The sequence below is a fragment of the Vitis vinifera genome, chromosome 7 (assembly GCF_030704535.1).
Source record: "Vitis vinifera cultivar Pinot Noir 40024 chromosome 7, ASM3070453v1".
NCBI classification, from domain to species: Eukaryota; Viridiplantae; Streptophyta; class Magnoliopsida; order Vitales; family Vitaceae; genus Vitis; species Vitis vinifera.
This window is the reverse complement of record NC_081811.1, coordinates 8,169,806-8,182,353: the sequence shown is the minus strand read 5'-3', so window position 1 is coordinate 8,182,353 and position 12,548 is coordinate 8,169,806. Positions and strand designations below refer to the sequence as shown.

The 12,548-nt window shown below is 30.4% G+C and overlaps 1 protein-coding gene across 1 annotated transcript; it reads right to left on the bottom strand.

Moving 5' to 3' along the window:
- Positions 1–43: 43 nt before the first annotated feature.
- On the bottom strand, positions 44–835 carry LOC100241271 (cupin domain-containing protein-like). The gene is made up of 2 exons (XM_002268832.5): positions 507–835; positions 44–415 (listed from the first exon to the last, which is right to left on the bottom strand). The coding sequence occupies exons 1-2, from the start codon at positions 593–595 to the stop codon at positions 157–159; spliced, it is 348 nt and encodes a 115-aa protein (XP_002268868.1). The 5' UTR covers positions 596–835; the 3' UTR covers positions 44–156.
- Between the last annotated feature and the right edge of the window lie 11,713 nt (positions 836–12,548).

The window sequence follows — 12,548 nt, the reverse complement described above, 5'->3', positions numbered from 1 at the left end:
AGCATTAAAAAGCTTATTTAAAAAAAAAAGGACAAAGAGAAGATGAGTTTGAACAGGACACATGCATTGACCAATTGCTTGCTCTATCTTTGACCATCCATCATCCAACAATATTACAATCAAATTTACAAAAAAAAAAAAAAAGAAAAGAAAATCCTAGAAGGATGATGAGGACGATGGTGATGATGAAGTTGACTCAAATTTGTAGTGTTTATCAACGGCCACAGATACATCCCAAGTGCAACTGAGCCCCCTGGGCAAGATCACAAGATCTCCAGCCCCAAACTCCACACAACACCCCTCATCTTCATTCGCTGAATACCCTTTTGGATAAGCCTTCACCTTCCCTTTCAGCAGATAACACGTCTCTTCTGCATCAAATTTCAGTTGATACTTCCCAGGAGAACAACCCCATCTTCCATTTCAACCAGAAAAACATCAGAAAATACCATAAAACTAACCAGAAACAAGAGAAAAGACACAGTGAGATAGAGAGAGACTCTTACTTGGGCCAAGACTTGATGCCCAGTTCAGACAGCCTCGATTCTGAAGGGTTCTTCTCCACTATAATTCTCTGGTTGGAGTCTGCAGCCATGGTAAATGTGTTTGAGAGAGAAAGAATGTTGAAGATGATGATAACTCTAGTGCAACAAGGTTTTTAATTACAATAGTAGAACTCTAGACTTTGTCTATATTGTGGGCTTATTCTCTATTTTTCAATGAAAGATGGAAGTAGAGAGAGGGAAAAAAAAAATGCTGATGGTAAAGGATGAATGAAGGGTTTGGATATATAGCTTGCCTCTCCTCATTTATTTTCATTTGACTCATGGCCCTCAACCCATGTCATCTTCACTAAAATATGATTAATAAAAATGCATGATAAATGCCCCCACCCTCTATATGTTCATTTTAATGGAAGATATTGAGTCAGTATCATTGAACTCCCATCTCGATAATTGAATGCGTTTCGATGATTGTTAAATGATGGTATAAATAAACGAATCAATATCTATTGAACTTCTCATATAGACAGCTGAATATATAAGATGAAATTAAAACTATTAGATAAAGATGCAAATAATGAGACTTGAGTTCAAATAAAAGGAGTCGGGGATATATACAAGATTTGAGTTCAAAGAAACGAAATTGATGGTACATACGAGGCTTGAATTTAAAGGAAGAAGATAAGAAAATATATATATGATATCATCATTTTAGGGATATACACGTAACACCTTCTAATTAGTGATGTGATTTTTTTTTTTTATACCTATTGAAATGAGATCAAAGATATATACTAAACTTGAGTTTAAAGGAACAAAATATGAAAATATATGTATGACATCATCATTTCAATGGATAATGTCTTTTTGGTATCTTCGAAGGATTTTATATAAAATTTTATTATAAATATAACTATTTAAAATGTTTTATCGTTCATATTAAAACAAAATATTTAGAATTAAAATTAAAAAAAAAAGGAGCCATATTATTAAGGTTTCTTAAAGAAGAACACAAACATGGATAGATTCAATGCACTAAAATGGATATGATTGAGTTAACTTTTGAGTTACATAATTCTTAATTAAAAATTCTAAATGCAAAAAATGTTTGGAATGGTTGATTGGTGGAGAGCAAAGAACAAAGTGGAGAGATGAGGGAAAAGCAATTATCATAAATAGTTAACACATGTTTGAAGTTAAAGATGGTCAAAGAGTTGATTGGAGACGTGGCATCAAATGATTGGATGTTACGTATCATTGGCCTTTGACCATGGCTTTGATGAAAGTGAAGATACCGACACGATTTATGGGCAGGGTCACTGTCCTAATCAAAGAGGCTGATACGACGCCGTTTCAATGGCACTGCACACCCATGTATTTATGGTGGTGGATAGTGGGTTTGGATTAAATGCACTTTCCTTTCATACTACGGCTTTCTAGAAAGGGAATTGCAAATGGAAATTTAGTGGAAACTGTGCATCATGGGCATTGAGGATTTTTTCCATTTTTTTTTAAATCTTTCATGCTTTTAATTTAAAACTAATGGTATAATAAAATATTGACTTAGTGCCAAAACTATAGTCAATATGAGTCAAAAAACCATTAATCATATCATAAATGTGATAATTAAAAAAATAGTGAGGGTTACAAGGGGAAGATTCATTTTTGGGGTCTAGTCCTACTTAGGATTTTCCTATACTTTTTGGGTCTAGTATCAATCATTATTACAACTACCAACTACTAGGGATGGCAACGGGGTGGGTTTTTCAGATACCTGTCCCGCTCCACTCCTAATAGAACGGGGTTTAAATTTAATAAACGGGTTTGGGACGGGTATGAAATTTTTTTTTAAACCTGGGGCGGGTTCGGGTATTGCCCCATCCCGCCCCACCCCGATTATATATAAAATTAATTTTAAAATTAAATTTAATTTAAAATTTTATTTTACTATTTTTAATATATAGATAATAATAAAAAATTTAAATAAAATAAGTTATAAAAATATAATAATTTTATTATTTATAAAATATATTATTTTAATATAATTAAAAAATTTAAAAGTAATTTTTTATATACCCGTCCTGTTTAATTTTTTAAACGGGACGAGGATGGGAATTGTTTTTAATAAATGGGGCGGGGTTGGGATTGGGGGCGACCCGTCCCGAACCCGCCCCGTTGCCATTCCTACCAATTACCAATTACAAAGGAGTAACATGATGCAAGTTGATTTATTACTATAAAAAAAATCATATATTATTGATTTTAATTGGAAACTTAAGTGACATGTTTTGGATAGAAAAATATAGTGATTGTTCTTAAATTATTCAATTAACATATTGTGTTGTAGTGTCTACTAACATCTTGTGTGAGGTGTGGAAGTGTTTTTAAGGTGGGTTTGGTAAGTAATTGAGCACATAGATGTGTGCAAGGATATATGGAAGAGGTGAAGGAAGAAGAGAGATCAAATGCTTGAATTGAGATGGTGGGAGGTGAGAAATGGATGCAAGGCAGTGAATTGGTGGATGGATAATGGGGAGCATGGAAAAATGGAGTTAATACATGGGATGGAAGGAATGATTTTAGGGTTGTTTGGATTATATAGTGGTCAATTTAAGGTAATCATTCCAAAGAGAGGGAAAGGTTTGAATTAGATAATGGTCATTTTTTTGCAAATTTAAATAATTGAAAATACAAGTGAAAATGATATGCAATAATATAACAAATATAATGGAAGAGCAATTATGCATAAAATAATGGGAGAAGGATAGAGAAAGGCAAACATAAGTTTTATATTAGTTTGACATAATCTGACCTATATTCATTCTCTTTAAGCTTTGATAAAATAAAGGTTCCATTGTCAAGGCTTTCAACTGAAACTTTTAAGTTCTATACTTGGATTATGGTTTTAAAATACTCTATATAATGATAAGATTTTTAAAGATAAAATTTCTAAACTTTCTCTTTTGAATTATGATTCTAATGGACTCTCTCAAGAAGTGTCTTACTCTTGAGCTCCTAATGTAATCCCACACTTAGCAATACCTCACAAGGTTATAAATGAAAGAAGATTGATTGTAGTACACAATTTTGGTTCAATTGGATACAAAGAAACTTGGATTAAGGTACACTAACATGAAATGCAATTTTTTGGTTCAAATTGCACTCAAAATTTTCTTTAAGCTCAATTAATGATTGAAATGTAGTTTGAAAAAAAAAATCTCTCTACAATAAATGAAGTACAAAAGCGTTATTTAGAAGTTGAATAAGTAAACCAATTGTTAGATACAATTTACGTCGATCAGTTGATCTGGGTGATTGACTAGTTGCATAGTCAGTGGTGGCAAGCTAGTACATTAGGTGATCATTGGGTCATTACATCTTGACCAATTGACCTTGGCAATTAATCAATGGAAAGAAGCACAAATTGCCCCATAAGCCACCTCAATTGGTTGATTGCCCTTGTATTTTGTCCAAAATGTGAATTTTCTTAAGTTTTAACTGAAAAACAAGGGATACTTCAACTATATGAACTCCTTAATATTTTGAAAAACCTTTATTTTATTTTTGATTGATTCAAACTTAGATTTTTCCTCAAATTAATTTTGATCCAAATTTTGAAAATATAAAACTAATATAATTTATGAATAAAATTAGGTGCTCTAAAAAGGATGCAATGCAATGTGAACCTAGTGCGTCAACCTCACCATTTAATTTTGTTGAGAAATAACCCTCTTTGGATACTTTTACCTCTTTATTTTTTGTTTGCCTCCAAAAACATATCTTGTCACTTCTTTTATTCATTTCATCCTATAACATATTTATATCTTCAGTTTACTTTTTTTTTTTATTTTCTCTCTCTCTTTTGCAACTATTTTATCTTTGAAACAACTCATTGCTGTTTTCATTGGAGATATTTATCTAGAATAAATTTTATTTATTACAAATTTAACAAAGTTTAATTTCTCATTAAGGACATTAATTTGAACTGTACTTGAGTTAGTTCACAAAAATAAAATAAAATAAAATAACTAGGATTAAGTTCTTAATCATAATGGTAACCTAAACTATGTTATGGTTAAGTTTCTATTTCATCAACAAAGAACTTAATTATAATGATTTGAATTATATTGTTGTTAAGTTTTAATAAAAAAAAAATTTAACTCAAGGTTAGGTTTTCATTATATTTATAAACAAACTTGATAAACTTTATGATCTCATCTTCACATTTTAGAAATTTTAAATGAAACTATAAGAAAAAAAAAAAAAACAAACAAACAAACAAAAAAACAAAACCTAAATCCCAATAGAAAATATCAACCAAAATCCCATTACAAAAAACCTCAACCAAAATCTCAACAAAAAATATATGCAAAAAACCCTAATAAAAAGTGATTATAAAAACCTCAACTAAAAACAACCATTAAAAACCTAACCAACAACATTATTGAAGTTCAAATAAAATTGAAAAAAAAAACCAACAAAGCCAATTTAAAAAACCATAATAAAAAGCCCTAACAAGAAACAACTTCAAAAAATTTGAACAAAAAACAACTCAAAAAATCCAAACAAAAAAACTACAGCAAAAACAATACAAAAGCCCTAACCAAAAATAAAGAAAAAAAAATGAAGGATCTTGAAAAAGAAAAAAAAAATGAGAGAGTTATTTTTTATCTTTGTCTATTGATCTTTGTTATGAGTTTGAACTTTACGGGAAAATTCATTGGAAAATGGGAGAAAACATGGAGAGAATGAAAAGCATGGAGAGAACTAGTTATGAAATAAGAGAATAATGAATTGGGAATAATTGAAAGATACCATTTTTTATGAAAAAAGAAGGGTAATAATATCCAAAACTGGCCATTTTTTTTAAAGAATAAATAAAGTCATTCTTCCAAATTCAAAAGTATTATATTAACTCCAAACATTTTTTTGTTCTAATCCCTATAGTAATAAAGGGTCTCCTAATCACTTTACCTTCTATACAAGATTTGCAAATTAGAAAGTCTTTTGGAACTAAGAAGTGTAATGCTTCAAACTTAACCAACCTTTGGATTCTATTTAGGTTAATATGACCTAGACATAGATGCCATAAGTATGTTTGATTAGTGCTAGGCATCTTTCTATTTAATGAGATATCATGATTTTCAACAATATATAAAATAGAAATAAGAGTGAAATGAAAGAGATTGTCACCAATGGAAAAAAATAAATGAATCATTCTTTCTAATAAAGGCAATGGGGTTATAAGACATGATTCATGTAACAAATAAAACAATTCCATGCATTAATAAAAAAAATATGAGCATTCAAAGCTATATGCTAAAATTTAGCAAAAATGTAATGTTCTCAAACTTACATGTGTCTGTGTTAGATATCCTAGTATCATAAAACAATTCCATGCATTAATAAAAAAAATATGAGCATTCAAGGCTATATGCTAAAATTTAGCAAAAATGTAATGCTCTTAAACTTACATGTGTCTATGCTAGATATCCTAGTATCATAAGGATCAAGTCTACTTTAGGTAAGTCATGATTCTTATAATTAGATAAAGACCTTCTCTAATTAATCAACCTGGCTTAAATTTTAAAGTTATATGACATTAATCAACATACCCTTATGTTTAGCCCCTAGCCCATGTAAGTGGGATGACTTTAAGTGATTCTACTATTTCATATCTAAGTTAAGTGTGTAACCAAGATCTTTGACATTAATGTTACTAAGTGGAGAATTTTATCTTTACTATTGCCCACTCTCATTATAAATATATATAGTCTTGTCCATGAAAGATAGTCAATGTCCCTTGATTTCGTAGGTAACCCTATCTTAAGGATGGTAATGGACCCAAAATCAAGATGGGCTTGATCTTAGAGATTGCAGGCTTACCTATGACCCTCTTCCACTTAATATTTTGGTGAAAAAGACTTCAGTAATTTTGGTAACCTTTTTTAGAGAAAATTCTTTATCTTGAGATTTTTCAAATCATTTATTTATTTCCTAAATTAGAAAACTTGTGTTGTGCTAAATAGGAATAGTTTCCTTATTTCTTATCCTTGAACTTTCCTTATCCAATATAGTCTTTTTCTTTGAGAGAGAAGAGCTTGGAAAATCATCTATCCAAACTATAAGGAATGTTCATAAGAAATGAGAATCTAAAAATAGCAACTTCCAATTTTATAATATTGGAAAATGATTTCTCATGAAAATTTATTTTCTATAAGAAAATCCAAAATTACCCTTTAATTATTTTAATTTAAAGTATCATGCAAAAATAAGGAAATAAAATTTTATATATATATATCATGCCTTAAGGATCCTGTCGCATATTTGGTAAGCCCAAATATTTAGATTTCCAAAATCTAAAATTGCTAAATTAATCATTCAACAAAAATCAGGGTTAATAAAATTACAAAGACTCTAAAGACACCCTAAAACCCCAAAAGTGTTGTTAAAGCTACTAGGAGCATCGGAAACAACTTAAGTGCCAATTTGGTTGCTCAAGCGCTATCACTACAACTATAGATTCCAAGATTAGTTTTTTGTATCTTTAGGCACCTTTTCTTTTGAAAACTCACATTTTCACAATTAGGGAACCTCCATGGATGATTTAGGATCAATTTGATAACTTCCATGCTCTTTATGAGTTACATAGATTAATGCAAATTGAATTTTTACAAGGAAAACAAAAAATCTTAGTACTCATTTCAAATCAAAGTTTACAACCAATCTATGAAACATAAAAACAAGACTTTTACATTGAAAGGAAAAATCTTATACCCCTTATAGGGTTTATAACCCATCTAGAGAATCATTAAGAAAATACCAACCGACCAATCACAATAATAAACATCATCCATGGGATGAAAAACAAACCCCACAAAATAGAGGTAAGTATATCCTAGAAATGTTCTAATATGCTTAAACTTAACCTAGGCTCTAATACTAGTTGTAGTGAATCCAAGATCACTCCATTCCTTGGTCGTGGATGTTGTTAGGTGCTTGAAAAATCCCTTAGGCTTTTAAATCTATGGACAACAGATATAATTAATATCAAAAACAATTTTTAGATCTAGATTATGGGCATTAGGTGTGCTTACCAAAGATCCAAATGTTCCTAGATCAAACCCTTACAGTAAGAAAAACCTCAAAGTCATAATAGATCTTCTAGATGCAATAATCTTCCATATGATGACTCTTTTCTTGAAACCTTGCACTTAGATGGTGGATATCTAGAGAGCAAAGGCTAGGGTTCGCTCTAGAATGTAAGGGAGAATAGTAAAAGTATAAGAGTCTAAAGCTCTAACCCTTAAGGAGGTACTTATAGGTTTCCCATTAGATTTAAGTGACTTGAACCCACCTTGGGCTTAGGTCACTTTATTAATCCCAAAATGGGGTTTTAATTGATTAATTAATCCAATTAGGCTCCAATTAATCAGTTAGTCCAATCTAGAGATATTGTTCACTAACCCCTTACACAATGTTGTGTAGTTACCAAAACACCATTATACATATAAATAAACTATGAACCTATCCAACCCACATAAACCATGTCATTAAAGTATATGAACTAGAATGGGGACCATTGAGACCCATAGGACAATACCAACTCTCTCAGAATCCAATTTTAAAATTAACTTAACATCCCACTATAGAGAGTCAACTGCACTCTAGTACCCTATGTTTATTATAACAAGATAGACCTCTAGTTCGTAACTTACCAACCACTATATACAATCTCCCTATAAACTAGTGTTTGTAATCTAACAAGTTGAAAGTTATCAGTCTTTCTAGATTGCCTTTACTATCCTTGAGTTACAAATTTTTTTATTATATGATCAACTGACATACTCTTAACTTATAAGAGTATATATCAAATTTCACTTAAAAAATTACTACGGCCTAGTTTTCATGATTACATGTCCTAAAGACCACCTAAGAGGAAACATTATCTCAAAGTCCATGAGATATCATCATAGCATTTCTATTGAGAATACTTGTTGCTAACGACTTCTATTAACAATGACCTAATCCATAAAGAATGCATAATTGCTTTAGGATCTCACCTGTAGGTCAAATCCATTGCTAACTTTGGCACAAACTTAATATTTTCTCAAGGTTGAGAAATGATACAATATAACAGCTTGGTAAAGTTATAACTACTCGATAGTCTTATGTCATGACTTAGCGTATGTCACGTCCACTCACCATGGGAACCCCATTTGAATGCCTAATACCATCAGTCTCTCCAGTTAAGAGGTAGTGCACTACAACCTCAAATAAATTGCCTAAGCTTATAAACCGACTATAAATAAATCATCTATCTTGCAAGGAACTCATGACTTGGATCTTCTGTGCAACTCCTAATACATCCAACTCATATACAATGCAAAATACCATATTGCTCATAAGGTACAATACATGAAATAAGAATAAATAAAAATGTATAATTGGAATAAATTCTACATTTGTTACACATGTCATGATTTTTAAGAGCTTTATACTAACAATGTGTAACTACTTTGATTTGATACTTAAATAAGAAAAAACAAAAAAACAAATGATACTTTTGAAACTTTAATATTTTGTCATTATTTATAGGAGAATCCAGAAAACAAAATGATTTACTATGAGCTTGTTGAAACATAAAATGGGGGAAGGAGTATGTTTCTCAAGCTAAGAGCCTATATTGCAATAATTACATTGTGATAGTAAGGAATTGAGGGCATAAATGTTGGGATACCATTTGCTTAGTCACTACACTAAGGCCACACCTTCACCATACTTCCAGTTCCAACAACTCGACTCACATCCTTTCGTAAAGGAAGATAAATTGGTTACAAATAACACAAATGTGATCTTTTAGAGAATATTATGCCTTAGAGCTACAATTGGAGAAGTTAAAAAGCTCATGTCAATTCTATGAAAGATGAAACTCTTCAACAAATAGTCAGTAGGATTAATTATTTAGGACTAATCAATACCTTATTCACCCCACACATTCTTGAGGCTAATATACCTATATTTTCCTAAAATTCTAGACCTATGAGTACATGTGACCCAATAGATCACTTGATTCATTTCAGTCAATTGATGACCTTAATGTAGGGAAATGATGCCTTAATGTGAAAGGCTTTTCAGTCAAGCTTATAAGGCCCCGCACTTGTCTCATTTTGTAACTTACCTAGTAGTCTATCAATTCTTTCTCTAAACTTTATACAATTTTTGTTTCATAATGCATGTATTCCTTGAAGCAAAGATGAGATACCTCATTTTAACGGATCCTTGGCTTAAGTTGAATGTTACGACAATGCCACTACCTATATAGCCTTTAAGAGAGGATTGTCTATTAACAAACATATGGAAGTCCTTACATAAGAAAATTATAAAAAAAACATGGAAGAAACTTTTGAAATAGCCCATAAGTATGCTAGTTTAGAAGATGTCATTGTAGTAACTCCAAGTATTATGCATATCATAGAGTGCATGATCATTTTACTAAAGAATATAGGGGTCTTAAAAAAATTGTGGAGATGTATTTGAAGATGAGAAAGCTACAACAATTCATTTTAAAAAGCAGTGAAAGGCTAATAGTGGCATCTAAGTTATCAGATAGGACATTGAATGCAAAAACATGAAAGATAATAACTAAAATCCATAAGGAAAGTTAAGGAACTTGGATGACAAATATAGCAGTTTGGCACTTAGACATGGACACTTGGTCTTTACACTACCCATCGAGAAAAGACTAGTCATCCACATAATGACACCTTGGTGGCAACCTTTTTGGTAGCCAATTGCAAAGTGTAGAAGATTTTGAGTAAGCCAAGTAGCATATTCTTTGCACTTGTATAAAGGATGAGGATACATCTCCCTCAAATTGTGTCAAATAGTAGCTTATTAGGCTAGTTCAACTAAGATTTTGTCTTAGCCAAAAAAGAGGTGACTTTTCCAATAGGTGCTAGCCCTACAATGACAAGTCAAAGTTTTAGTAGTAGATGTTTCTTTACCTTATAATATGCTTCTTAGCATAACTTGGATCCATCATATGTGAACTATGCTATCAACTTTCCATTAGAAAATTTCTTTTCTAACCCTCTAAGGTCCTAATGGTCCTTACTTAAGCTCTTATACCTTGATGACATGGTTTATGAGGGTTGGATTGGCTCAAGTTCATTTTTATGCATAAAGGTCATTTTGGTAATTATGCAAGGTTGCACAAGGAATAGTGAATAAGGTTTCTGGATTGAACCAATTGATTAGTTAGATGATTTTGTGTAGTTAATTAATAAATTATGACTCAATTTGAGCTGGATAAAGTGACTCAAGCTCTTGGTGGACCTAAGTCACTTAAACCCAGTTAAGGAATCCTATAAATACCTTTTTAGAGGCTAAGGTTTTCTAATGACTTTTTAGTGAGTTGTCTTCCACCTCCAAAGAAAAAAAAAGAGTCATAACCTCCTCATTTTACAAAGACCCATATTTTGAGTGCCAAGATCAAGTTACAACCATTGGGCGGAAGAACTTAGGTGTACAAGACCTTCAAATTTTTGCAGGTATCTTTTTCACCACACAAATTTGATTTGGGAACATCTAGATCTAGGTATGAGTTGTTTTTACTCTAGTTTTGTTGATCTTAATGGTTTTTGAAGCCATGTTTCCACTTAGATTAAGCCTAAGGTAGATTACATGTACCTATGCGATCCGAGGCTTAAGAACAGAGAAATCTAAGGTTCCCATCAAACTCTACAAACTAAGTTAGCAGAATCTAATAGAAATAATAAAGAAATCGCTAACACTTTAACTTTATGGAAGAAAAACAAGAGGAAGCTTTGATAAAGGTAGTTGCTTATCACCATGCCATAATGCATAAATACAATAAAAAGGTATAGGAAAGAGAATTTAAAATTAGTAGCTTTGTATTAGGCTCAATGTTTGATAACACTCGAAATCCTAAGGATGGAAAACTGGGCCTTAATTGGGAACGGTCTGATCAAGGGTGCGATGAAATTAGCCTAAGTGTATATGGCTCATAGACTTTATAAAGGTAATAAATCAAGCAAGATGTTTGATAAAATTTGATACTTATTACTTAATGACTTAAAGACTTTAATTTAAATTAGCCTTAAATTATTTACTTAAAATTGGTTACTTATTTTTTACTTTAAGTATTAAGATTATTTGATAAAGTTAACTTAAAATTTATTCTAAATCATCAAATTGACATATTTACCCTGATTAAATTTTCACTAATCTTAAACAATAAATTTATTTGTTAAACATTCATATTTAAAATATTATAGATATATAAGATAATTACAAAAATATTTTTTTTTTATAAAAAATGAGTTATGAATGTCAAGTTACAATTGTAAAATATTTTCTCACTAAATATGGGTAAATGAGACAAAAAAAATGAAATTAAGAATAAGTTAACTATTTTGATTTAATAATTAAGGTTACTTTTAAAAATATTTTTTTAAGTAAAAGTAACGACAAAAAATGGATTAAAAAATTATTTTAGAAAAATGAATTATATTCCCTTATTTTTTGTGTAGCATTTAAAAAAAAAATTATTATTCAAATATGAAAAATGACTAAAATAACATTGAAAAAACATGAATAAGATAAGAATATTTTAAATTTTCAAATAATTTTTGTTCTAAAAAATATTAAAAAATTGTTTTCAAAAATGTTTCCTATGGATTAACCTATTTATAAAAAGAGGGGATGGACTCACTCTCAGTCGTTTGAATCTAAAAATAATACAGAAATAGAATAAAAGTGCGTTTGATGATGATTATAAAAAACGTTTCTAATTTTTTTAATGTTTTAATGATAAAAAATTTTAAGTGTTAAAAATATTAGAAGCATTTCCTAAAATTTCATCCAAACGGACTTTAAAAGTCCACTTCGAACGAAGAAATAATTAAAAAATATTGTTTTAGGATATTCCCGATTGGTTTAGCAAATATTTTTTAATTACGTACAAATATATTTGATAATTTAAACTATTTATTTGGTGTAGGCATTAACATCTTAACCCGG

Excerpts from the sequence above, each read along its gene's own strand:
- LOC100241271 (XM_002268832.5), bottom strand. The coding sequence starts at position 595 with ATGGCTGCAGACTCCAACCAGAGAATTATAGTGGAGAAGAACCCTTCA. Across the intron at positions 416-506 it reads GGCATCAAGTCTTGGCCCAA|ATGGGGTTGTTCTCCTGGGA; the intron begins GTAAGAGTCTCT and ends TTGAAATGGAAG.